At 42.0% G+C, this 25,051-nt stretch overlaps 1 protein-coding gene across 4 annotated transcripts in view; it reads right to left on the bottom strand.

The window, feature by feature from the left end:
• Nucleotides 1-1,492: 1,492 nt before the first annotated feature.
• The window catches only part of Stx2 (syntaxin 2), a 42,550-nt gene continuing 18,991 nt past the window's right edge, over nucleotides 1,493-25,051 (bottom strand). For 2 of the 4 annotated variants that reach the window (XM_004668864.2, XM_045157684.1), the window contains 8 exons: nucleotides 13,670-13,744; nucleotides 11,351-11,424; nucleotides 10,194-10,302; nucleotides 9,451-9,524; nucleotides 9,202-9,339; nucleotides 6,397-6,507; nucleotides 5,189-5,301; nucleotides 1,493-2,079 (listed from right to left, as the gene is read on the bottom strand). In XM_004668864.2, the coding sequence (XP_004668921.1) occupies nucleotides 5,221-5,301; nucleotides 6,397-6,507; nucleotides 9,202-9,339; nucleotides 9,451-9,524; nucleotides 10,194-10,302; nucleotides 11,351-11,424; nucleotides 13,670-13,744 (662 nt within the window). In that variant the 3' untranslated portion in view covers nucleotides 1,493-2,079; nucleotides 5,189-5,220. The other 2 variants (XM_004668865.2, XM_045157685.1) reach the window with 2 other exon arrangements.

Raw genomic sequence — 25,051 nt, 5'->3', positions numbered from 1 at the left:
TCTCAAAAAAAAATAAACAAAATGGACAGTGCCTGAGGATGACACATGGGGTTCTCCTCTGTCCTCCAAATGTACATGTAAGCCCACACACAAACACACATACAAACACATCACACACATGCAAAAGGAGGAACATATAACTGAGCACACTCAGGGGAAATGCCTCATCAGTGGATGGTATTGAGAAGTCAAGTGGACAGAAAAATTCAAAACAGGTGGCTGAAATACAGCTCAAATTTCCCCAAGTCATGTCTGTTGTAAAAGCAACAACTCTGAGGGATTCCTAGACACATGGTGCTGACTCTGACAGGAGTCATAGAAGCTTATGATAATTATAACCAGTCAAAATATAATGTTGACCAAAAGTGTGCAGAACTATCCACTCACATTACTACATGTAGAAATAGGTAACTGCTGTATGGCAAATTCCTCTGCATCAAAAATACTAAACAACTGCTGCCAGCTTTATTAAAAGCATCTGGGACAACTCCTGTGGGAAGGGTCATCAGACCCTCACCTGTGATCTTGGGCAATAATGCCTGAGGTCCTAAGGCCTCAAGGGGTGATAGCATAGAGGGTAAAAAAGAAATCAAGACACAAGGAGCCCTACTTGAACAGCTACTCTGGTTCTCCATGATCTGTAAGTAAGCTCTCACCCCAGGCCTGAGGGAAGAGTATCAGTGGGGATAATCCCAACACAGTGATCTCCACCTAAGGAGCCACTGGGAAGTCGTTATACAGGATGGAATGAGACTTCTCAGTGCTGCAGCTGTGCTGGGGGCCCTTGCTCTGTAAATAAACCCTTACCCCACAGCTGAGGAATGAGCATCCGAAGAATAACTTTGACACAGGGAGCCCCATCAAAGTAGCTGTTTGGGGGGTCCACATTCCTGAAAATAACCCCTCACCCTGCTCTGTTAGTAACCCCAATAAACCCACTGGCTCACCAAACTATTACTGGTACAATCATACTTTGGTCTGCCATCTAAGTTCTATCTGGGGTGAAAATGTGTACCCAGACGGTGGTGGGGGAAAGTCACCTGTGACAGCAGGGAGTCCAGTTCCATTACTATGTGTACTTACAGGTAGGGGTCTGCTTACATAACTATGGGTGGTAAAAGCCCACTCATCTTACTTTGGGTCATAACATGTAGAGGGTGCAAGGGCTGCCTTAGCAGAACAATTTATTAACATGCAAGAAATTATCTCTCCCCACAAGGCCTTACAGAAATGATGAGGCAGAAACTATTTCTTTTTGCTTTTCTCCAAACTCTTTAATGTAAACACTTGGTACTGGAACAGAGGACAATCACCTGGTCTTCCCCCTGGCACTTACCGAGTCTGGACAGCAGAAGGCACTAGAAGGACCAAGGGCTGTATGGGTGTGTTTTCAGTAACAACGGCAACCTGCCCTCAGCCAAACAGACAGCCCTGCTTTCTAGTTTCAGAATAAGGCAGTATCTAGCATATAAAAAAAGGGCAAACTAAAATGTTAATATATTAAACAACTAATTTATAGACACTTAAAATTACAGATACTTTATAAAACAGCTTTGTGAGAATAAAAATTATCTCTGCAAACAACACATAAAGACTAATTAAACATAGTACAAAAATGTCTTAGTTAGTATATGCTGGCTGAAAGGTGAGGGGGAAAGCCTGGGTCTGGACCCTATCAGCTCTGTAGCATAAAGTACTCCCTAACTGAACCTCACTCCATTGTAAACACTGACATGTTTCATTGCTTATTTCAAAGCCACTGAAGCAATTATCACAGTGTGAAATCTTTGAGGAGTGTTACTCAGTCCATGGACATGTAGGGTATCATATCTCACACACTCAGCTCCCGGTGTTCTTGTGATGCAAAGCTGTCTTCTGTGCTTTCTCTGGCACTCAACACCAAGTCTATGTCCAAGATTCACTCAAGGAAGAACAGGATGTTGTCTCTGCTGCAGATGTGGTCTGAGTCTCCAAGGACAAATTGCTCCTGGGATATGGTTGCTATGACAATGTTGTCGCTAGGATAATTCCAAGGATCACAAGAAAAATAACTACACAGATAGCAATGAACATCATTTTCTGTAAGATAAAGAAAACCATGAATTTGCAATGTATCAAAGAAAACAACAGTGTCATTTCCTAACAAAAGCCTTCTGTAACATGGACAGTTTAAAACACACATCCACTACAAAGAAAGAAACCCTGCAGGTCAGAGGGAAGGAGAAAGAAAACTCCAAGACCAAGCATCCATTCTAGACTATGCACAGCAAGCTTAATGTATTAAAATGACAACTGATTCCTTCTGGAGGGGAAGCAACTGCTGGTGACCTGTGAGTTGATAAAACATTTTCCTTTGACTGTAACAATTACAGAACTGCTGTGCACTAATATCTTTTTTAAACCCTGAGGCTATTTCTTACTGACCTAAAAAAAATCGCTTTTTACACTTACGTTGTGCAGGTGTGTAAGAAATCAACAAAACACTAACTCCAGTACCAATAGCTAGATACAAGGCCCAATGCCACAATCTCATATAATTAAAAGACATGCCATCTTTGGCTAAAGGCTAGTCCCTGTCTGAGGGAAAAGAGAAGGAAGCTGGAGATGAGAGGCACACCATGCTATATACTATACATCCCTTTTTCTAATAGGTTCCACATACTGAGGTATAGCTGTTAGTGAGTTCCCCTCAGCAGAGCCCTTGCCGAGCATGTGCCAGGCCCCAGGTTCCATCACTAGTGCTGAAAACAAATGAACTCACATCATTGAGCATGGGAGGCAGACATGTAGGGCCAGGTCCATGGTGACCTTCCAGGTAAATTCTGGAAACTGGGAGAACAGCCTATGAGTGTCCTTCCCCTCAATGTCTGCATTCCATATCAAAAGAATATGGAGTTTTCACAGAGCCACAATATCCTATCATTCCCCTAATTGTACTTCGGCATGAAATCTTTCTCCTCAGCTAAGCAGACCTTCCTGCTACCAGCATATTCCTTGTGTTCCAGATCTGAGGGAACACCTCCCACTCATGAGCTCCAGATCTGAGGGAACACCTCCCACTCATGAGCTCCAGATCTGAGGGAATACCTCCCCACTCATGAGCTCCAGATCTGAGGGAACACTTCTCCACTCATGAGCCAACTCAAGGAACTGGGCTGATTCTCACTGGCATTTCCCTGTGGCACAGGTGTGTTCCTTATGGTCACATGTGCTTTTCAGAACAGCTGCAGACATGGCATTTGGAGTGTAGGAGTCCATGTGTCATGCCTGCACCTCAAACATCAAGTACTAGCAACCATCAAATGTGGTGGGAGGGATGATGATGAAGCAGTCAGCGAACCTCAAGTCATAGCCTTGAAATCACATGTGGGAGATGAGGCACCTCCCAGTGCTATAAGGCTCTAGATGGCTCTAACCCTAACCTAGAGGAAGTCATTCAACAAGTACTTGCTCAAAGGTGAAGGAATGGTTTCTCAGACATGATTTAAGACATCAACACTGCTTCCATATGCTAAAGTTGGTCCTGACATGGACTTTGGGCTGGCTTTGTGTTCATTGTTAGAGATCTGCAAGCTGTATGGCAAATGGCTAGCCGGCCCAGCATGCAGGATCACACCTGCACCCCAGCAGTAATCACTGAACCCATAAAAACCAGGACATTTCACGGGGCAAAATGAAAGTCACCACTCTATTTCTGTGACCACACTCAACTGACCACACATGCCACTGGAAAAAAAATAGAGAAAATGCATATTTTTGAAAGAATTATTAAAACACTGAAAAGTGCAATATTTTTGCAAAGAAAACTCACCTCTACAATCAGGAAAACATTAGGGAAGATATGTAAACCTCCTACACATACACAGCATGCCAAGAATCCTTCCTGCCGCCTACAGAAGGTTGACGCCTGCCACACCAGGACTAAGGATGAAAGTGCCTTCTGCATGACCCTGTGGTCCTGGCATGTCTGCACTAATCATGAAATGCTGCTCCTGCCACTGAAACTATGCCCGACAGGTGATCACAGAATGAAAAAACTTTGTAGATGGGAAGGCAAGAAAGAAATTGAAGTGCAGAGATTCCGTTCTGCGACTTTTTTAAGCACCAAGTGACAGTCAAATCTGAGTCCCCTTAGTAAGCTCAAAGCAACTGACTGGGGATACCTTCTATCCTCTGGATGCTCACAAGGATGGCAACAACAATGCAGAGGGTCACAGGACTCCCATACCTGATACCCCCTCACACCTACTGAATTTAGGGTAGTGCACCAGAAAACCAAGAAAAACCTGAAATCAGCTGAAAATCAGGGAAAGGTGTGACTCACACCAGGAAAACAATGATGATAACTTCAACAAGCTGTCACTGACAATCCGTAAGAATTAGCAGGCATACTGATATAGTTTTCATTTCAGTAAGAATTTGCTTTTAAACAAAACAGATGCTGCCCCGAAGGAAAGCTGGAGGAAGGAGTTCATTTTGCTGTTTCCTATACCTTTGTTTCCATTCTCTCAGTTCCAGGGGGAAATACACAGCTAGTATATTTCACTAAGTCATGTTCAGCTGCTGCCACTATTCTAAACTACAATGTAAAAACCAAATTGGCAGGCGTGGTGACGCATGCCTTTAATCTCAGCACTTAGGAGGCAGAGGTAAGAGGATCGCCACAAGTTCAAGGCCACCCTGAAACTACATAGTGAATTCCAGATCAGCCTGGTCTAGAGTGAGACCCTACCTCGTAAAAGAAAAAAGGAAAAAAAAAAAAACAAAACACCAAATTGCAACCTTAAATATTAGGTTTTTTAATAGGCCAACTGTTTCAATAAATAACAGAAAGTTATCAGGAAAAAACTTGGTGGTAACTAAATGTTTCTTCAGTGATAACTTTAACTTCCTGCCTTAAGGAAGTCTCCCCACCCCCACCCCAGCCCCCACACACTGCTATGGACAGAGGCAATGATTTCTGGAACCAAAGTTGGCCCAAGAGTGCCACCTTGTGGTCCAAAATTGATCCACTACCAGGCCTGAGTTCCCTCAGTAAATAGATACACACTCCACTAGATGTGGCAGGAAGCTTTGGGAAGCAGTCGAGGGATAAAACCTGTGACCTGTGAGTGTATTAAAATTGGGAAAACACTACTACTGACTGGCTGAAAAGGCTAATAAGTAAATTAGTTGATTAGTCACTTACTGCCACCCTGGTGGAGAGGCAAGCATTCAGCATCACTTGCCAACCGATAAGCCAATGATTAGAGCAAGCACAGCAATGAGCACCACTGACACAGCGGCAATTATCCACTTTTTCTGTCAAAGGAAAGCAGGCTGATTACACCATGCTGATTGCACATTGCCATGTTAAAAGACAGCCTTCACTGAAAACAAAACCATCCATCCATACAATCTGTTTGTTATCAGACGTCTGAAACCAGTTGGCAATTCTTAGCTGCCCAAGAGTGACTTAATATATAAGGCCAGACCTCTTAAGAGTCAACATGCTTTGAACCTTGACAGCACTATGTTTCAACAAACACAGTGGAGACACTGCCTAGACAAGACTGATTGGAACATACAATGATTTCTCTCATGGCAGAGCTGTTAAGCCAGGCTGTAACCATGAAACTGGAGTTGACTGGGACGCCTGACTCTGCATCTTGTCTGCTGTGGGCAGTGATGCTCTTTGCAGCCTTGTGACTCTCCTCTGGCCAAGTTGCACTCCTAAGACTCACAGGTATTCAAATTCACTGACATGATTCTCAGTGCCTCTGTGATCAGCAACATGGGACTCCAAATTCCCTCAAGCTTCAGGTATTATGGAAAGATACCAAGCTAGAAGAGCAAGTCTGAATTTCTGTTTCATTAGCATCAACCTACATAGGGTTCCCTTGAGACCACCTAGATTCATAGGCAGGTGGATCTAAGGAAGGGATCTTGCCTTTGTGAGTCCCTCTTGGAGGACTATACAAGACACCAGGACTACCCACTATCTCAAGCAATCATCTCCTCTCCCCAAACAAATCAAGTAGTTTGTTAACTAAACAAGACCAACTCCTCACATAAACTATTACCAATAATTTTTAAGAGAAATCCTAATTCCATCAGTTTTGTTACTTCCTCCAAACTGATGTCCCAAGGAACACAGCTCAAAAATGTAAACTCACCTCAACTTGAGGTTGAAGAGGGTTGTAATTACTTAGAACACAGAATGGTTTATACACAATTTATCCAACAAACTTTAAAAACTTTTAGGGAAAGGGGTTATTTTTTCTTTTTCAAGGAAACATTTATTTAAGAAATTTTTATTCCTCAGCTCTCTTTTTAGCCAGCTGGCATGAACAGGTGAGAAGACAACTGGAAACCCAGCAAAGAGCAACCACACTCATGCTCAGAGGTCACACTCACCCGCCTTGCTTTGCTCTGGTACTTGATGGCTTTCTTTGTTTCTTCTTTGGCATGTTCTACATAGTCTGCAGCACTCGCAACATTCTTCTCTATGTTGTTGATCATTTCCCCCTTCAAACACAAAGTTCAGCCTGAGCAGAGCATTTTTGAGCAACTTAGTTCTGTCCCATAAGATAGTCACATAACACAGGCTCTCACAGCGAGCAATTGATGGATACCAATTTTTCTCCCATTTACAGAGATGCATGGGTGACACATTACAAATGTGCCAATGCAAAGCAGTGAAAAGTCGATTTATACTTAGAATGAGCCAAATGGAGTGGGCAGCAAAGATGAACATAACTTGCTGTGTGAGCTTCTCAGGGGAGCAATGGGCAATGGCAGCAAGCTAAAGAACCTCAGGTTTCACTACTGTGTAAACATTCCGTATGCAAAGGATGCCATCTTTTCTCACAGGAGAAAATCAAGGCAATTTCTTTAATGTGTCAAGCAAACTAAGTAAGCATCCACGCCACCAATGGACTGATGAACGAGACTGGAAACCAAGGGATTCCCATGGCATGTCAGGGGAGAACACATTACCTGGGTACTGTCTGACAGGAAACAGTCTGCAGCAGCGAGTAGCGTGGCATTGAAGAAGGATGGACAGGTAACTTATTATTCATACACTTGCACTCACTCATAAATCTGACTATGCAAACCTGTGATGTCAATGTAACATGATTCTGTCACTTCTAAAGGCAACAGGGGCTGGTTTGGGGAGATAGTTCAGTGGGTGAAAGTACATGCTGTACAAGCATGAGGACCTGTGTTCAAGCCCCAGCACCCAAATAAAAAAAAAATAAACAGGCATGCCCATGCACACCTATAATCCCAGCCCTGATGGGGCCAGAGATAGGAAGATTGCCGGGGCTCGCTGGTCACTGAAAAAAAACAGTACAAGCTCCAGGTTCAGTGAGAGACCCTACATCAAAGAAATAAAGCAAAAGAAGTATAAAGAAGAACACTCAACATCCTCCTCTGGCCACTTCACACATACACATGAGGTGCATACATCTGCATGCATGCACACACACACACACACACACGTATATGCCACATGCATGGGCAAACACATACATACACCAAAAAAAGTTTATAGCAAACACAGAACTGAAACTACAAAGTGGCTTTTCTCATGAGGCGTACTGAGGTGCCCATAATGTGTAGTAATCACAACTAAAAGCCTGAGCTGCCATAAAACCTACTGTTCTTACTGTGTGACTGTCCCCTCAGATACTTCCTCTCTCCAGTTCTTACACCTGGTAGCAACTGGTCCACTCAAGACCAGAAAGGAGCATGACCATCTATATCCCACAGGCTGCTTCATCTACAATACAGAGTTAGTGAGCCTTTCACACATGCTCTGATGATTAAATTCCTCAAAATAAACACCACTTTTTTAGGGGAGGCACATGGAATGAGTGTGGTCTATAATTGATGTTCTCATCCTGGTATGTAACCAGGCTATCATAGAAAGTAACTAGTGTCTGCCTTCTTAGAGGCACGTTACAGCCAAAGCCTCCTGACTCCTGATCTCAGGAGGAAGAGGAAGCAATCTGATCAGGATGGAGAGGAATGAAGAAAGCCAGCTGTATTCTCGTTAGCCAGGGACTCTCCCTAATCAGATTTGAGATCCTTGGGAAAATCAGCTCAGTCTCAAGAGCACATGACCATAGCAAGACACCTGACAGACACCATCACCCAGAGCACATTCGGTTCATACAAAATCTCCATTCCTCTAAAGAACACCACCACGTCCCTATGAGTTCTGCATAGTGCCATGTACTGGATTCCCTGGTGGTTTATACCTGTAGACAGTCTCCCAGTAACTCCTGTGATATATGCTCCTTGTGGGAAACTTGAAAGTACATCTACTTACAAAGAAAAATTCACATCTCTATGGATCCACTGCCTTTAGAGTGCTCAGTATACCTCCATCCTCTGGGAACATTGTTTTATGTAGCTAAGTTCATGTCATATGTATGTGATCATGTATGTATTTATGCTTATACATATATGGATATATATGTAAGGTTTTTATATCTCCTTTTATTTTAACTTAAAGTTCTAGTACAAGCATCTGTAATTTCATTAAATATGATGAACAGTTAAATATAATGAACAATTCCTACTGCCTCTGGCTGACAAGGCTGACCATCTGTGAACTCCTACTTCACTTAACTACACGAGCCCCACTACTGAGGCTCCAGAGCTTCAGTATTACATTTAATGCTTGACTTTAAAAAAAATTATTTATTTGACAGTGACAGACAGAGAAATAGACAGATAACTAGAGAATAGGCACGCCAGAGCCTCCAGCCACTGCAAACGAATTCCAGATGCATGCGCCACCTTGTGCATCTGGCTTATGTGGTCTTTGGGAATTGAGCCTCGAAATGGGGTCATTAGGTTTCACAGGCAAGCACTTAACCACTAAGCCATCTCTCCAGTGTTTTTTTGTTTTTTTGGGTTTTGGTGGGTTTTTTTTTTTGTTTTTTTTTTTTTTTGGTGTTTTGAGGTAGGGTCTCACTCTAGCTCAGGCTGACCTGGAATTACTATGTAGTCTCAGGCTGGCCTTGAACTCTCGTCGATCCTTCTACCTCTGCCTCCTGAGAGTGCTGGGATTAAAGGTGTGCACCACCATACCCTGCTTAATATTTGACTTTTGAAGCTTGATCCAAAATCATACTTTTCCTGGCTTAAGTGAGCTCAAATATATGACTCCATGTGACTAGCATCTATCTGGAGAAGACATCTCATTACCTGAGTCTCCACAAACATGGCCATGTCCATAAACATCTCATGCAGCTCCCGGATACTGGTCTCCAGCTTCATGATGTCCTTGTGGCGTGACTCAATTTCATTGAGAGCTTGTCTGGTAATTTGTGAATCTGATATAATCTTTGAAAAAGAAAAGTTAAAGAGAATTATTAACTTCTAGTTTGCTTGAAAGATCAGGACAAAAATGGCCATCCACATAAGTGTAGGCCTGAGCAGCTGTGGTCCACTCACATCGGAGATGAAGATGGATGGCTTCCCGCTCTCCAGCATCTCCTCCAGCTCATCATTGGTGGTGGTCCTTCCAGCTGAGGCAACAATGGAAACTGTGCTCAGGACAAAGCAGTGCTTAACAGCCAAGGCTGCTTTACTACACGAGCCACTAAGATCTAAGTAAGCTGTCACATTTTTGACAGTGTTTTCTGTCCTTTCATAAGCACTTTCTTAGGCAGGTGTTAATGAGACAGAAAGAAAGAAACCTAAGACTAAGCAGCAAGACGTGGAATATCAGAACACCTTATAACTAAAATTAGCCTTAAAACCTTGTATTAATTCCAGTAAGAAATGGCCATGGAAAGGAAACAGCCAGCGCCTCCATACTTGGGCTTTCCTACAGGTTCACCTCTTAGTTTGGCCAAGGGACTTAAGCTGAGCAGGGCCTGGGGTCACGTGGACAAGTAGAAACATCAGAGATTGTCTCCCAGTAAAAGTAGGAGGGTCTGCAGGACACAAACCCCTCAGGAAACAGCGACAATTTTCCAAATTTGTCTCAGTCTCTAGAAGAACTGGGGTGATTAGGAAGTAGCTCACTTAGAACCTTCTGAAGAATGTGAATGAGTAACGGGTCTGGTTGTTCAAGGAATTCAATGCTACAAAAAGTTCATTTTTATGACATTGGTAAAAGAGAGCTAGAACTGCATGTCTGCACTGAAGTACCTTGAGAAAGAAAGCAGGAGCATATATCTCCCTTTACTCACTGATTTCTAGCTGGCGCTGGATGCGTCCTTTGCTTCGCTCCCGAAATACGGTCTGTGCTTCATTGTATTCTGTCATGACTTCCACAAACTTTCGAGACAGCACTGAATGCTAATAACATGGAAACCATCACATTACCATCAACTGTTATTCCTTCTGCTGAAAGAGGCATGCAAAACCATTATAGGTCAAAAGCTCAAACTGCTGTATTCCTAACTCCTTCCAGTAGGAAGGGTATCAGCAGAGTTCTCTGTAATGGAAGTTGTGCTACGAGGTTCATGTGTGTTATATATTATCTTCCTTATTTTTCACATAACTGACTCTTCTACTGGTTTCTTCCCCACCCCACCTTAAAGGGAAAAAGGCACCAAAACCTATGGAATTCATCTGGCTTCTTGTAGCAGGCACTATGCACAAAGGTTGGGTCATGCTGGGACCCATGCAGACTGCCCCACCCCTGCACACATAGTCACCTTCTGCCATGAGGGTTCAGGGTTCTTTTGCTTGTTTGTTTTTTAGTTGGCTGGTCTGTCTGTTTGTTATTAGACAGGTTCTCTTGCATCCCAGGGTATTCTTGAGTTTCCTATGAAGCCAAGGATAACCTTGAACTTGCAATCCCCCTGCTTCTATTTCCCAAGTGCTGGGATTACAGGTATGTGTCACTACACCACTTTCTGTGATGCTGAGGACCAAACCCTGGTAGAGTGCAAGCAAGCACTCTACCTACTCCGCTATAGCCCAGCCCCCGGAGCTGAGTTTTCTACATTTCTATTTACCACATCAGAAACCACAGAAATGTGAACACCAAACCACAAGCCCCAAAATGATCTAGCCAGTTCTCTGCTCTGCAGCACAGCTGTGGGAATGACCCATATGTTCTCTTTACAGTGAAAAGATAAGAGCCACAGACACTGGCCCCATTCATGCAGAAAGGTGATGAGGACAGACATGACAGTAAAGATGGGATTATTGGAACTAGAGTGTAGCCCAGTGGCAAAGACTTGCCTAGCATGTGTGATGCCCTACTTCAATCTCCAATATGAGGCAAAAAAAAAAAAAAAAAATTAAATGATTTTGAATGTGGAAACAGTAAAAAAATAGAAAAGAAAAGGCTTATTCTTCCACATTACTTCAATCTAAGTAACAGTGACAATCAAACCTGGGTCCGTCGGATCCGAAGATCCACTGAGGTTCGGTTCCCACTCTCATCCTCATCAAAACTCTGCTCAATAGCTGGAACAAGAAGAGAGTTACCTTCAGATGTAAATCCAAGTTTTATTAAGCCAGACCTCCAACTTCTTTCTTGTCTTTGAAGCATATATCCTCATAAAGCATAGGTGGTCATGTAAAGCAGTCCTCCCAGAAAACTGCCCTCCAGGCAGGAGCTGCTGCTCCTATGAATCTGTCTGCACATACACACATTCACACAGACATACAGGATGACTAGAGAGAGAACCCAGGAGCAGGTAGCCACCATGAGGAAATGGCAACCAGGTAGGGATAGGCACATAAGCAGCCAAAATCCTTCAAATATGTTTTCTTACAGATTTTAGGGTTACATAAAACTTCATACAATTATAATGCCAAAATAAATGTGCAAGAAGCAAACACTCAAGTTAAAAAAAAAAAAGCAAAAATTAGTTGTCAATAAAAAAGTTTTTAGAGCTGGGTGTGGTGACACACGCCTTTAATCCCAGCACTCGGGAAACAGAGGTAGGAGGATTGCCATGAGTTCGAGGCTCCATAGTGAATTCCAAATCAGCCTGGGCTAGATTGAGACCCTTCCTCAAAAAAAAAAAAAAAAGTTTTTAGGGCTGGAGAAATGGCTCAGAGGTTAAGACATTTCCCTGCAAAGCCAAAAGACCTCGGTTCGATTCCCCAGAACCCATGTAAGCCAGATGCACGAGGGGGTGCATGCATCTGGAGTTTTTTTGCAATGGCTAGAGGTCCTGGCGTGCCTATTCTCTCACTCCCTCTGTCTGTCTGTCTCTCTCTCTCTCTCTCTCTCTCTCTAATAAATAAATAAAAATAAAGTTTTTAAAAACGTTTTAAAAATCAAAACTAACTAGAGACTAAGTTAGTTAGTAATAAAATCACACAAGAAAGAACTGTTCAAGATGACTTTAAACCCAGAAATACGACAGCTTGGTGGGATGTACCTAAAGAAAAAATACAATTCAGCTACTCCATGTGGCCACACCCTGAGTGGAAGATGCTAGCAAGTCATTCGAGTCTGTTAGTTGCAGTCTATGTGGTAAATGAGTCACTGACTGTGGGCAAGGGAAAGCAAGGATATGGAGAAAAAGATGAATAATCCTCAGGTTAAGCAAAGCACTGTTGTAAGCTCTTTTATTACTTTTTCAATATTTATGTATTTATTCATTTATTTATTTGAGACACAGTGAGAATGAGAGAGAGAAAAAGAATGGATAAACCAGGGTCTTGCTGCTACAAACAAACTCTAAGCACACGTGCCACTTTGTGTATCTGGCTTTATGCGGGTACTGGGGAATCAAACACAGGCCATCAGGCTCAGGCAACTTCAGTGTAGGCTGGAATGGGGGAACAAGTCAATTACAGCATGGGGCCAGGGCCCAATTCCAACCCCAAAACCAAAACCTCCTGTGAAATGCAAACTCTACATGTTTTACAACCTTAGACCATGGAGTCTGACTCAGACACTAATGCAGTTGTGTTCTGGAAGTGTGTTATTCTGCTTCTGAGCTATACAGTCTCTGTGCCATGGAGGGGGTACCCTTGCCTTTAATGCCATTCTTGAGAGGACTCTATAGGCTGAAGATATGAGCTGCGCTCATTTCTGTGATGTGCTACAAATCACATATGATGTATCTTTGTAGCAGACAAGAAGTGTAACCCACAAAAGTCCTTGGAAGCCATAAGCTATACTACCTGGCTGCTGATGCTGAGCCACTCAGCAGCTGGAAACAATGTTCTAGCTGAGAGACTCATTCAAGAATTCAGCAAGTCATCTTTTTTAAAAAAATTTTTGTTCATTTTTATTTATTTATTTGAGAGCAACAGACAAGGAGAGAAAGAGAGAGAGAATGGGAGCTTCAGGGCCTCCACCCACTGCAAATGAACTCCAGGGGCTCCCTTGTGCATCTGGCTAATGTGAGTCCCGGGGAGTCGAGCCTCGAACTGGGTGGGGTCCTTAGGCTTCACAGGCAAGCACTTAACCGCTAAGCCATCTCTCCAACCCCAGCAGTCATCTTAATGGTCATTCTACATTCTCAATACCTGCAGTATGGCCCAGACATCATCATACAACCATTTAGCGGAATGCAGGGAACATTTTCTGTCAGTGAATGGGAAGCAGTACATACAAACACATACATCTAACTTATTTTGAAATGATCACAATTTTCATGTTTGAAAATATAAGAAAATAATAAAAGTACAAGGAAGAACATAACCATAGCTATATTCCCAGCACCAAAAACCAAAGACTTAAACTTACACTTTAACTTGGCTCGGATTTTGTTTGCAGTTTTCTTGATTTCTTTGTTCAGGTCTTCAAGCTCTTCTTTTATTTCTTTAAAGAGTGAAAATAAGGCATTTAAGCTGTAATATTCAACCAAACAAACATCCAGCAAGCTTAATACATCGCTTGTTGCTTGACTTCTGGGTAAGAAAGATGGCAACATAGTAGACACGCCAAAGCAGCCTAGGGGGTAAATAAGCAGCAAAATAGCAAAATACCCTTTTCTACCAAAAAGTGAATGTGTATAAGGAATTATCAAACTCAGCAGTAAAGGAAAAGAGACCCAAAGCTTCTAAAAAGCAGACAACCAGTCAGAATTGGTTCCCACCACAGTGACATTCTGCGCAAACCACCAGGCTCTGCCTGAGCCACAGGAGAAGCCAAGTGAAAGGATTTTCCACTCATATCAGCCTCCTCACAAAGTTAAGAAACCTGAAGGAGAAGACAGCAGGCACCAGGTGAGTGGCTAGTAAGGAAGAGGACTACAGGGCCCAGGAGAACTTCAGGCAACCCTCCACAGCCTCTCCTCCCCCAACCAGCAGTGCCTATAACCACTGGAGACCTGGGGAAAGGGAACTCAGCTACATAGCACCCAGCACAGGCAATCAGAGCAGCAGATCCAGTGACCCAGCCAATCTTGCCACGCCCACAGTGCAGTAAAAAGGGACCGAAGAGAGCACGCAACATAGGTGAGACCAAAGCCATCCTAAAAGGTAACAGAGCCTACTTACACTGAGTCAGTACCTGCCCCAAAGCCTGATATATATGCCTGCATTGGAAGTGCTATAACCACCTTCCACATTGGGGCAAGTTTTGTGTTAGATCTGATATATGGTTGGTTTTGCAATTCTTAAATAAGATGTATTTTGGGGTTATCCTTTGTTGCTTCCTGATTTATATTACCTTTATTATCACCATCTTCTGTCATTCATGGGAGCAGGGTCTTACATGGCCCCAGGCTATCCTGGAACACTTTAAAGACCAGGAATCTCAGCCTCCCAATACACAGGATTAAAAGTGTAGGGAAACACACACCCTTAGGGACTCTGACTTTGTTAGATTATCTGTTTGTTTCAATACCCACTCTAAAATAAGTACTCTCTGCTGGTTTTCACAGAATCTATATATTTCTCAGTTGAATATTAGCATGTGCCCTTTATTTGGCTCCACCCAGCTTACTAGAATACTTGCATAGCAAGCAAACCAAACATCTAAGATCACTTCTGCTGTTACTCTGGCACCTTAAGTGCCTATCCTAAAGATATATAATGTCAGATTTACACAATTAAGAATACTGTAGATAATTAAAAAACCCAAGCATCAAATTAACCTAAAATGCAAAAATCTCTGCATTATGATATAAGAAACACAAAACAATCAAGACAATTCCATCAAAAATTATAAATCCTTCAGAAATGACCTCCAGTGAGACCAATTTAGATGAAATGCTGACAAAGACTTCAAAAGAATGATTATAAATATGTTCAAAGAAAAAAACAAACTCCTGAAGGAGAACACAGAAAACCAACTTAATGAAATAAGAAGATCAATACAAGACATGAGTAAGGAAATAAGAAATACTGAAAGAAAAAAAAACAACAACAAATACTAGAAATGAAAAAACGCAGTAGGTCAAAACAAAAACAAAACAAAAAAAAAACTCTGTAGCAAGTCTTACCAATATAATGGATAAAAGACAGAACAGAATATCTAAACTAGAAGACCAGGTGGCAGATCTAATACACTCCAACAAAGAGAAAGATAAACTAATAGGAAGGCATGAATGGGAATGTTAAGACATTCAGGACACTATGAAGAGAACAAACACAAGAATTCAGGGTATAGTAGAAAGAGAAGAATTTCACTCCAAAAGCCTAGTAGGTGTTTTCAACAAAATCATAGAAGAAAATTTCCCCCAAATAGGGAAAGAAATGCCAATACAGATACAAGCAGCTTTTAGAACACCAAACAGACAAAACCAGGAAAGAACCTCTCCTCGCCATATTATAATTAAACTACTTATCACACAACCAAAGACAGTATATTAAATCAGTTAGACAGAAACATCAAGTCACTTATAGAGGCAATCCCATGAGAACAACAGCAGATTAATCAACACAAACTTTAAAAGCCAGAAGAGCTTGGAATGATGTATTCCAAATTCTGAAAAAACAAAACTGTCAACCCAGATTACTTTATCCAGCAAAGCTATCCATCCAAATTGATGGAGAAATAAGGACACTGCACAACAAAAACAGGCTAAAGGAATGTATGATCACTAAACCAGCTCTACAGAAAATATTTGAAGGGATCCTTCACACTGAAGAGAAAGAAAGGAAAGCACACACATGAGGAAACAAGGAAAAATAAACAATACTCAAATAATATTTCACATAAGAAAGTAAAGGAAAAACAGGAAGCAAGACAAAACAACAATAATGGTAAGAATAAATACATACCTTTCAATAACAATTTTTAATATCAATGGCCTCAATGCCCCAACCAAAAGACAGAGGTTTGCAGACTGTATCAAAAGGCAGGTTCCTTCTGTTTACTGCCTCTAAGAAATTCACCTCTCCACAAAAGACAGACACTATCTTAGGGTAAAAGGATGGAAAGGTATTTCAAGCAAATGGGCCTAGAAAACATGCAGGTGTTGCTATCCTAATATCTGACGGGATATACTTCAAACCAACATTACTTCGGAAAGATAAAGAAGGTCATTTTTCATTGATTAAAAGAACAATTTAACAGAAGGACATTCCAATTCTAACCATATATGCACCTAACCATGGTGCTCCCAACTTCATCAAACAAACACTATTAAACTTAAGGTCACAGATAACACCAAGCACAATTCTAGTGGGTGATTTCAATACCCCACTCTTCAACTGACAGGTCATTTCAGCAAAAACTAAACAGAGGAACATATGTATTAAAGGATGTCACAGAACAAATGGGTCTAACAGATATCTACCAAACATTCCATTGAAATGCTGCATAACACACACTCATTTCAGCAGCTCATGGCACATTCTCTCAAATAGACCATATATTAGGACACAAAGCAAATCTTAACAAATACAGAAAAAGTGAAATAATTCCTTGTACTCTGTCTGATCACAATGGGATTAAACTACAAATCAACAACAACAAAAACTAGTATATACAAAATCCTGGAAACTAAACAGTACACTACTGAATGATGAATGGGCCATTAAAGAAATCAAAAAGGAAATCAAAAAGTTCATAGAATCAAATGATGAGAACACAACATACCAAAACCATTGGGACACAATGAAGACAGTCCTAAGAAGAAAATTAATAGCTTTAAGTGTTTATATGAAGAAATTAGAGGGGCTAGAGAGATGGCTTAGCAGTTAAGACACTTGCTGGCAAAGCCAAAGGACCCAGGTTTGATTCCCCAGTACCCACATAAAGCCAGATGCACCAGGTAGCACATGGGAGTACGTTTGCAATGGCAATAGGTCCAGATGCACCCATTCTCTCTCTTTCTCTTTCTCTCTCAAATAAATAAATAAAAGATCAAAACAGTTATAAAAAATCTCCCCACTAGGGCTAGAAAGATGGATTAGCAGTTAAGGCATTTGTCTGTGAAGCTAAAGGACCTAGGTTTGATTCCCCAGGACCCACATAAGCCAGATGCACAAGAAGCTCATATGTCTGGCATTTGTTTGCAGTGGCTAGAAGCCCTGGTATGCCCATTCTCTCTGTCTCTCTTCTCTCTCTCCTTCCTCCCTCCCCCACCCACTTGCAAATAAAAATTTTTCAATTTCTTTAAATCTCCCCACTAAAACAAGTCCAGGCCCAGATAGATTCACTGGTGAATTTTACCAGACTTTCACAAAAGAATTAACATCAATGCTTCTCAAACTTTTCCATAAAACAGAAAAGAAAGGACTACCAAACTCCTTCTACAATGCCAGCATCACCCTGACACCAAGACCAGACAAAGACAGAACAAAAAAAAATAATATTTACAAACAAACCTCCTTCATGAACATAGATGCAAAAATTCTTAACAAAATACTGGCAAACAGAATACAAGAATATATCAAAAAGATCATTCATCCAACCAAACAGGCTTTATCCTGTAGATGCAGGGATGGTTCAACATATACACATTGATAAATACACTATATATAGACTGAAGGATAAAAATCACATGATCATTTCAATAGATGCAGAAAAGTAATTTGACAAAACTTAACATCCATTCATGGTGAAAGTCCTACAGAAACTGGGAACAGAAGGAACATATCTCAACATAATAAAGACTATTTATGACAAACCTACAATCAAAATACTAAATGGGAAGAACTTGAAGCTTTTCCACTGGAACAAGACAGGGTGTCCACTGTCCCCACTTTTATTTAAGAAAGTACTAGAAGTCTTAGCTATAGCAATAAGGCAAGAGACACATATAAAAGGAATATAAATTGGAAAGTAAGAGATTAAATTATCATTATTTGCAGATGATATGATTCTATACATAAAGGACCCTAAAGACTGTACCATCAAACTTTTAGAACTGATAAATGCTTTTAACAATGCAGCAGGATAAAAAAAATAAACACACAGAAATCAGTAGCCTTCCTATATACTAACAACAAACAGGCTAAATAAGTATGAAATCATGTAATCACTCCCATTTACAATTGTCTCAAAAAAATAAAGTACCTTGGAATAAACCTAACCAAGGAAGTGAAGGATCTCTACAATGAAAACTTTACAACACTCAAGAGAGAAACTGAAGAAGACACTAAGAATTGGAAAGACATCCATTTTTCTTAGATAGGAAGAACCAATATTGTGAAAATGTCAATCTTACCAAAAGCAATCTATACATTTAATGCAATCCCCCATCAAAATTTCAATGGCATTCTTCACAGAAATAGAAAAAACAATCCTAAAATTTATTTGGAAGCACAAAAAACCTCAAATAGTGAAAACAATTTTGAGCAACAAAAATAAGGCTGGCAGTACCACCTCCCTCATTTTATGCTATATTATAGAGCCAGTAATAACAACAACAACAACAAAACAGCATGGTGCTAGCACAAAGACAGATATGTAGATCAATGGAACAGAATAAAGAACCAGGATGTAAATCCAGGCAGCTACAGCCATCTGATTTGCAACAAAAATGCCAAAAATATTCACTGGAGAAAAGACAGCTTCTTTAACAAAGGGTGCTGGGGAAACTGGATATGTATATGAAGAAGGATGAAAATAGATCCTTGTCTTTCTCTATGCACAAGAATCAATCCAAATGGATCAAAGACCTTAACATCAGACCTGAAACTCTGAAGCCATTGGGGAAAAAGAAGGGGAAACACTTCAATATTGGTCTTGGCAAAGACTTTCTGAATATAACCCCAATGCTCAGTAAGTAAAACCACCAATTGACCACCAGGACCTCATGAAATTATAAAGCTTTTGTAGGCCTGTAGAGATGGCTTAATGGTGAAGGCACTTGCCTGAGAAGCCTAAGGACCCAGGCTCAATTCTCCAGGTCCCACATAAGCCAAGATGCACATGGTGGTACATGCATCTGCAGTTCATTTGCAGTGGCTAGAGGCCCAGACATGCCCATATTCTCCCACCCACCCCCACCGTCTCAAATAAATAAATCAGGAAAAAAATTAAAAGCTTTGTATAGCAAAGGACACTGAACAGAGAAAAGAGGCAACCTACAGAATGGGAGAAAATTGATCTCAGAAAACTAAATAATAAGAAATCAAACAACCCAATTAAAAAGGGGCTATGAGGCTAGAGAGATGGCTTAGCAGTTAAGGAGCTTGCCTGTGAAGCCTACGGACCCATGTTCGACTCTCCAGGTCCCACATAAGCCACACAATGTCATACATGCACACAAGGTGGCACATGTGTCTTCAGTTCAATTACAATGGCTGGAAGCCCTGGTGCACCAATTCTCTCCTCCCTCCCTCCCTTCTTCTCTCCCTCCCTCGCCATCTCTCTACCCCCCCCCCCCCGTTTCTCTCTCATAAATAGAAGGACAGTCTGTTGGGCTTGCCACAAAAAAGGGGGGGGGCGGGCTATAGAACTAAATAGAGAGCTCTCAAAAGAAGAAATACAGCCGGGCGTGGTGGTGCACGCCTTTAATCCCAGCACTCGGGAGGCAGAGGTGGGAGGATCACTGTGAGTTCAAGGCCACCCTGGAGCTACAGAATGAGTTCCAGGTCAGCCTGAACCAGAGTGAGACCAAAAACCAAAGAAAACAAAAAGAAGAAGAAGAAATACAGATGCTCCTCAGTAGTGGTGAGGCTGCACGCATCAAGGGAATGAAGTCCAGGCTCAGGGGCCAAAAGAAGCACAGAGCCACAGACAAGGGCAGTGGGAGCAAGCAACTCACAGGCGGGTGGAAAGCCAGGTGTAGCCCAGCCTGCATGCATAGGGGGTGGGGCTGGGGAGGGGTGGACAAAGGCCCCCAGTACCCTTAGGGGTACTTATAACACCTTAAACATCAAGGAGCACGCATGGACTGTGGTGCTGTCAGCATTCAGAATGGGCCTGGCAACCTAGCCTATTTTAATCAGCACCCCAGTGGCTCTGGTGTATGCTTTAAAGAAGCTTAAGAAAAATCAAGAAATACAGATGGCATTATAACTATCTAAAAAAAGTTCTACAACTTTAACCATCAAGTAAATGCAAATTAAAACTGCTTTGAGATTCCAGTTCACTCTTGTCAGAATAGCTATCATAAAGAAAACAATGACAATAAATGCTGGCAAGGATATGGAAAAAGAGGAGCCCTTCTACACTGTTGGAGGGAATGCAATCTGGTCCAGCCACTGTGGAAATCAGTGTGGAGGGTCCTGGGACAGCTAAAAATTGATTTACCATATGACCCCACTCTATCCCACTCCTAGGCATATATCCTAAGGACTCATCTCACTGCCCTAGAGAAACTACCTCAACCACGTTTACCTCCTTGCTGCTCTATCCACCGTAGCTACAAAATGGAACCAGCCTAGACGTCCCTCAACTGATGAATGGATAATGAAGATGTGGTACATTATACAATGCAGTTCTATTCAGCAGTAAAGAAAGGTGAAATTATGAAATTTGCAGGAAAATGGTGATTATGGAAAGGATTATATGAAGTGAGGTAACCCAGGCCCAGAAAGCCAAATGTCACATGTTCTCTCTCATATGTGGATTGTAGCTACAAATGTTTAGACTTATATGTGAGTTGGAGTAAAAATCAACAGCAGAGGCCAGTAAGCTAGAAAAGGGAGTATAGGAGAGGAGAGGGTTTAATGGATGCTATTCAGTATATTAAAGTAGATGAACAGATTACTGGGGTTGCAATGGCCTAAGTGAGGTCATGAGAAGAGACTGAGTAAAAGAAGAATGGGGAAGGGTTAATCAAATCCAAGATATTATGAATAAGCCAAAGGCCATAGACTGTTACTAGAAAAATTTCAGCCAGGATGGTATACCTTCCAGTGAATGGTTGGTCCAAGAGATCCCTGATGCCCCCAAAACATTACAGGCCACTGGTTCTGGGTTTCCCACAAGAAGTACATGGTAAGACCCTACTGCTGAAGACTCCACATTTAGCTCCAAGATTACTGAGAAATCAAGCTGAAGCTGAGCTCAAAACCTCTTCCCTAAGACCAGATGACAGAAAGCTGGCAAAAGCTACGCTGCATGCAGCTCTATGGGAGACAAAAGCCATCAGTGGTGAAAACAATGAATACTGTAAGCCTTAAATTTGGCCAGCCAGGGGCTAGAGAGATGGCTTAGCGGTTAAGCGCTTGCCTGTGAAGCCTAAGGACCCCAGTTTGAGGCTCAATTCCCCAGGACCTACATTAGCCAGATGCACAAGGGGGCACATGTGTCATTTGCAGAGGCTGGAAGCCCTGACGCACCCATTTTCCCCTCCCCCCCCGCCTCTTTCTCTGTCTGTAGCTCTCAAATAAATAAATTAAATAAACAAAAAAAAATTTGTTTTTAATTTGGCCAGCCAGGCCAAATGACTAAAAGAGTGCAGTAGTGACATGTCTCTTATGGGGGAAAATTAACTGCTCTCTAATTGGATTGAAGGCCTGCTCCATAAATGGGAATACATGCCTGGTACTGAAAACCTAATCAAAAGCCTATGGTGAACATGCTGGTGCATGCCTTCAATCCCAGCACTCGGGAGGCAGAGGTAGAAGGATTTCCATGTTTGGGGTCACCTTGAGCCTACACAGTGAATTCCAAGTTAGCTTGAGCTAGAGTGAGATACTACCTCAAAAAACAAAAAAAAAATTATATATATATATATGCCTATGGTGGGGGAGGTCATGAGCCTTTTCATGCCTGCTCTTTTCTGACTAGATACATATATTATGCTTACCACACTGCCCTGTAAGCACTTTACTTAATGTTCATACCCATATATTAATGCTACTCTCACTTCTGGATAGAGGAGCTGCTATTTTCAGGTGGTGGTGACCACTGCCATGACCCAAAAGGCACCATAGTGCTGAGAAGTGACAGAGGAGTGCTCAGCTCTGAAACATCTTTATCACACCTTCCAAGGCTCAGGGTCCATTGTAGAAGAGGTGGCAGAAAGAATGTAAGAACCAAAGGAAGGGTAAAACTGCTTACAATACAATCTTCCAGATACAAATTGGCCTCGATATCCACAACCTGGCAGTACCTTCACAAGACCATCATAGCAGGAGGAAAAGATCATGACATCAAAATAAAAGAGAAACTAATTGGGAGGGAGAGGGGATATGATGGAGAGTGGATCTGTAAAGGCTAAAGCGATCAGGGGAGAGAATTACCATGGTTTATTGTTTATAATTATGGAAGTTGTCAATTAAGAAAGTTAAAAAATAAAATAAAACATCACTGTTGATTTCAGGTCTTTTCTACACACTGTTCCCTGGTAGGTGTGCCAGCAGCATCTATTCTAGGCCCTCCCTTGCCTATTACCTTGGACAGTGCTGGCAGACACACACTCAAGTCTGACAGCTGCAGGTTCACCCCAACTAAAAGCCAATGAAATCTACTTCTAACACTCCACCTGGACAAAGAGAAGAGGTATAGCTGCTCTCCGGAAAAGCATCCCCTGAGCTCAGTGTCCCTTTCTGGTGTCACTATTTCCCCATACTTGCTGCCCATCAGACACTATGTACACCACTCTCTGTTCTCAGGCACGGAACCCTGACATTTGTGTAATCACATACATGAAAGAGCTCTCTAGCTTCCCTCCCAGCATCTGCTGGGGCATCAGAAAGATACTCAAGGTGGCAGAGCAAAAGAGACCTGGTCTAGCAATGCTCCAGGGTGGCCAGAAGCCACAGAAGGGGTTTCCTACAGGAGGGACTGTGTGACCACTGAATTAACAGATTGGCACAGAGACAGAAGGCCCAATCAAAGGTGAAGGAGCTTAGCTGAAGTGACTTACGTAGTAGTGACTACAGAGAGGTAGGAAAGCCCTGCAAGACATTCCTCAGTTTCTAGTTTTTTCTATAAACTGTCATCAACACTGAAGGTTTCTGAGCAAAGAAAGCCACCATCAAGGTTGGGACAAGAGGCTGGAGCAGAGGGACCATGTAATAAGACATTCTCGGTGAACATCTTTCAGAAGGAGATCCCTGAGGCTCTCCTTTATGTGAAGATGGGGAAGAAGCTACTGGCATCGGGAGATAGGAACCAGAAACCTCTGCATGCCAACAACCCCAGGAGGCTGAGGCAGGAGGGTGGACAGTTTGAAGGCAGCCTATAGAGTGAGACTTCCTTTAAAATCCAACCAATCCTAGCTACAGATGACTGGGTTTCTGCGCGAGAATGAAAATACTTAGTAGCAGAGGCCAGTAAGTTAAAAAGGAGACATAAAGGGAAGAGAAAGGAAGGGAGGAGGGTACTTAATAGGTTGATATTGTATATATGTAAGTACAATGATTGTTATGGGGAGGTAATATGATGGAGAATGGAATTTCAAAGGAGAAGGTGGGGGGGAGGGAGGGAATTAACACGGGATTTTTTTATAATCATGGAAAATGCTAATAAAAATTTTAAAAAATACAATAAAATAAAATCCAACCAAAAACTAGGAGGATAGCTCAGCAGTTAAAAGCTTGCTAAACCTGCCATTCCAGATTCAATTCCCCAGTACCCACATAACGTTGGATGTAATAGGGTACATGCATCTATTCCCTCAATGTACCTATGACAACGGGAAGAACAGCCAGGAGAACACAAGCTCAACACCCGGACAGCAATAGCTACAGTACACTCACTGTCACAGACCCATTTCAGAGGCTGGAGACCCAGTTCCCCAACTGAGACTCCCCACACCTGGCAACAACTATGGTCACATTGCCCTGGACAGCAAGCTGGGATGGAAGGAGCCCCTGCATGATGCACCAGCCCAGGTACCGAGACTAAAGAAGAAACTACAAGTGGCTTTTCGCAACCCAACGAGGTAAGCAGTTACCACTGCTCCCTGGGTAGTCACGCTGTCATAAAAAGACAGAAGATGAAAAGCAATCATTTTACTATAAGCACAAAAGGGCCTGCTGTAAAATGACAGCTGCTCTCAGTTTGGGAAATCAATAGTTGTGTCTGCTCTATGTGACAGCAAAAAGGTTTTAGACAGAAATTACTCAAACTAAAGACATATTGATATTATTTATTCAAGCTAAATTTCCCTAAGAGTTAAACAAAATGGTAATAGATGATATGTGGGTAAATTTCTAAACCACTAAAACTAAACAAGGTCAAGAGATGCTTTTATTTTAGGACTTCTCAGAGGTTCTACTTCCCCAAGAACACTGTGGCTTTCTAAGAGAGGACATGATAAAGAAAAGCCCACAGCTGGGTGTGACAGTACCTGTGGCCCCAGCAACCTGGGAGGCCAGGGCTGGAGGAGTCCCAGAGCTCAGATGTTACTGGAGACATGTCTCACAGACTGTCTAAAAAGACCATGCTCAGGAGTTCATTACAGGAAATAGCTCAGTCAGAGAAGGATCCGCCCAGGTTCAGAACAGCATGACTTAAAGATGTGTTATTTTTTTTTTCAGTTTAATGTTAAGATCTTCATTTTACACTGTACAGCTACTAACTGGTTTTCTAAGAAAAACTTCTTTCAGTATACCCCTATCACCAATTCTATCCCCAAACTATCCTGGAATCAGTGAAATCAGTCAACCAAAACTAACCAGAGTAAGAAGTGAGAACAGAAACTATCACTATCCATAGATTCACAGATTATAGAACAAGGGTGAAAATAATCCAACAAAATGCAAAAAGATTAGGCTGGGAGAAGGCTCAGTGGATGAAGTGTCTGCCCTGCAAGTGTGACAGCCTGAG

Source organism: Jaculus jaculus, chromosome 8, assembly GCF_020740685.1.
Source record: "Jaculus jaculus isolate mJacJac1 chromosome 8, mJacJac1.mat.Y.cur, whole genome shotgun sequence".
NCBI lineage: Eukaryota > Metazoa > Chordata > Mammalia > Rodentia > Dipodidae > Jaculus > Jaculus jaculus.
Note: the sequence above shows the minus strand (reverse complement) of the source record. Positions and strands in the feature narration are given on the sequence as shown.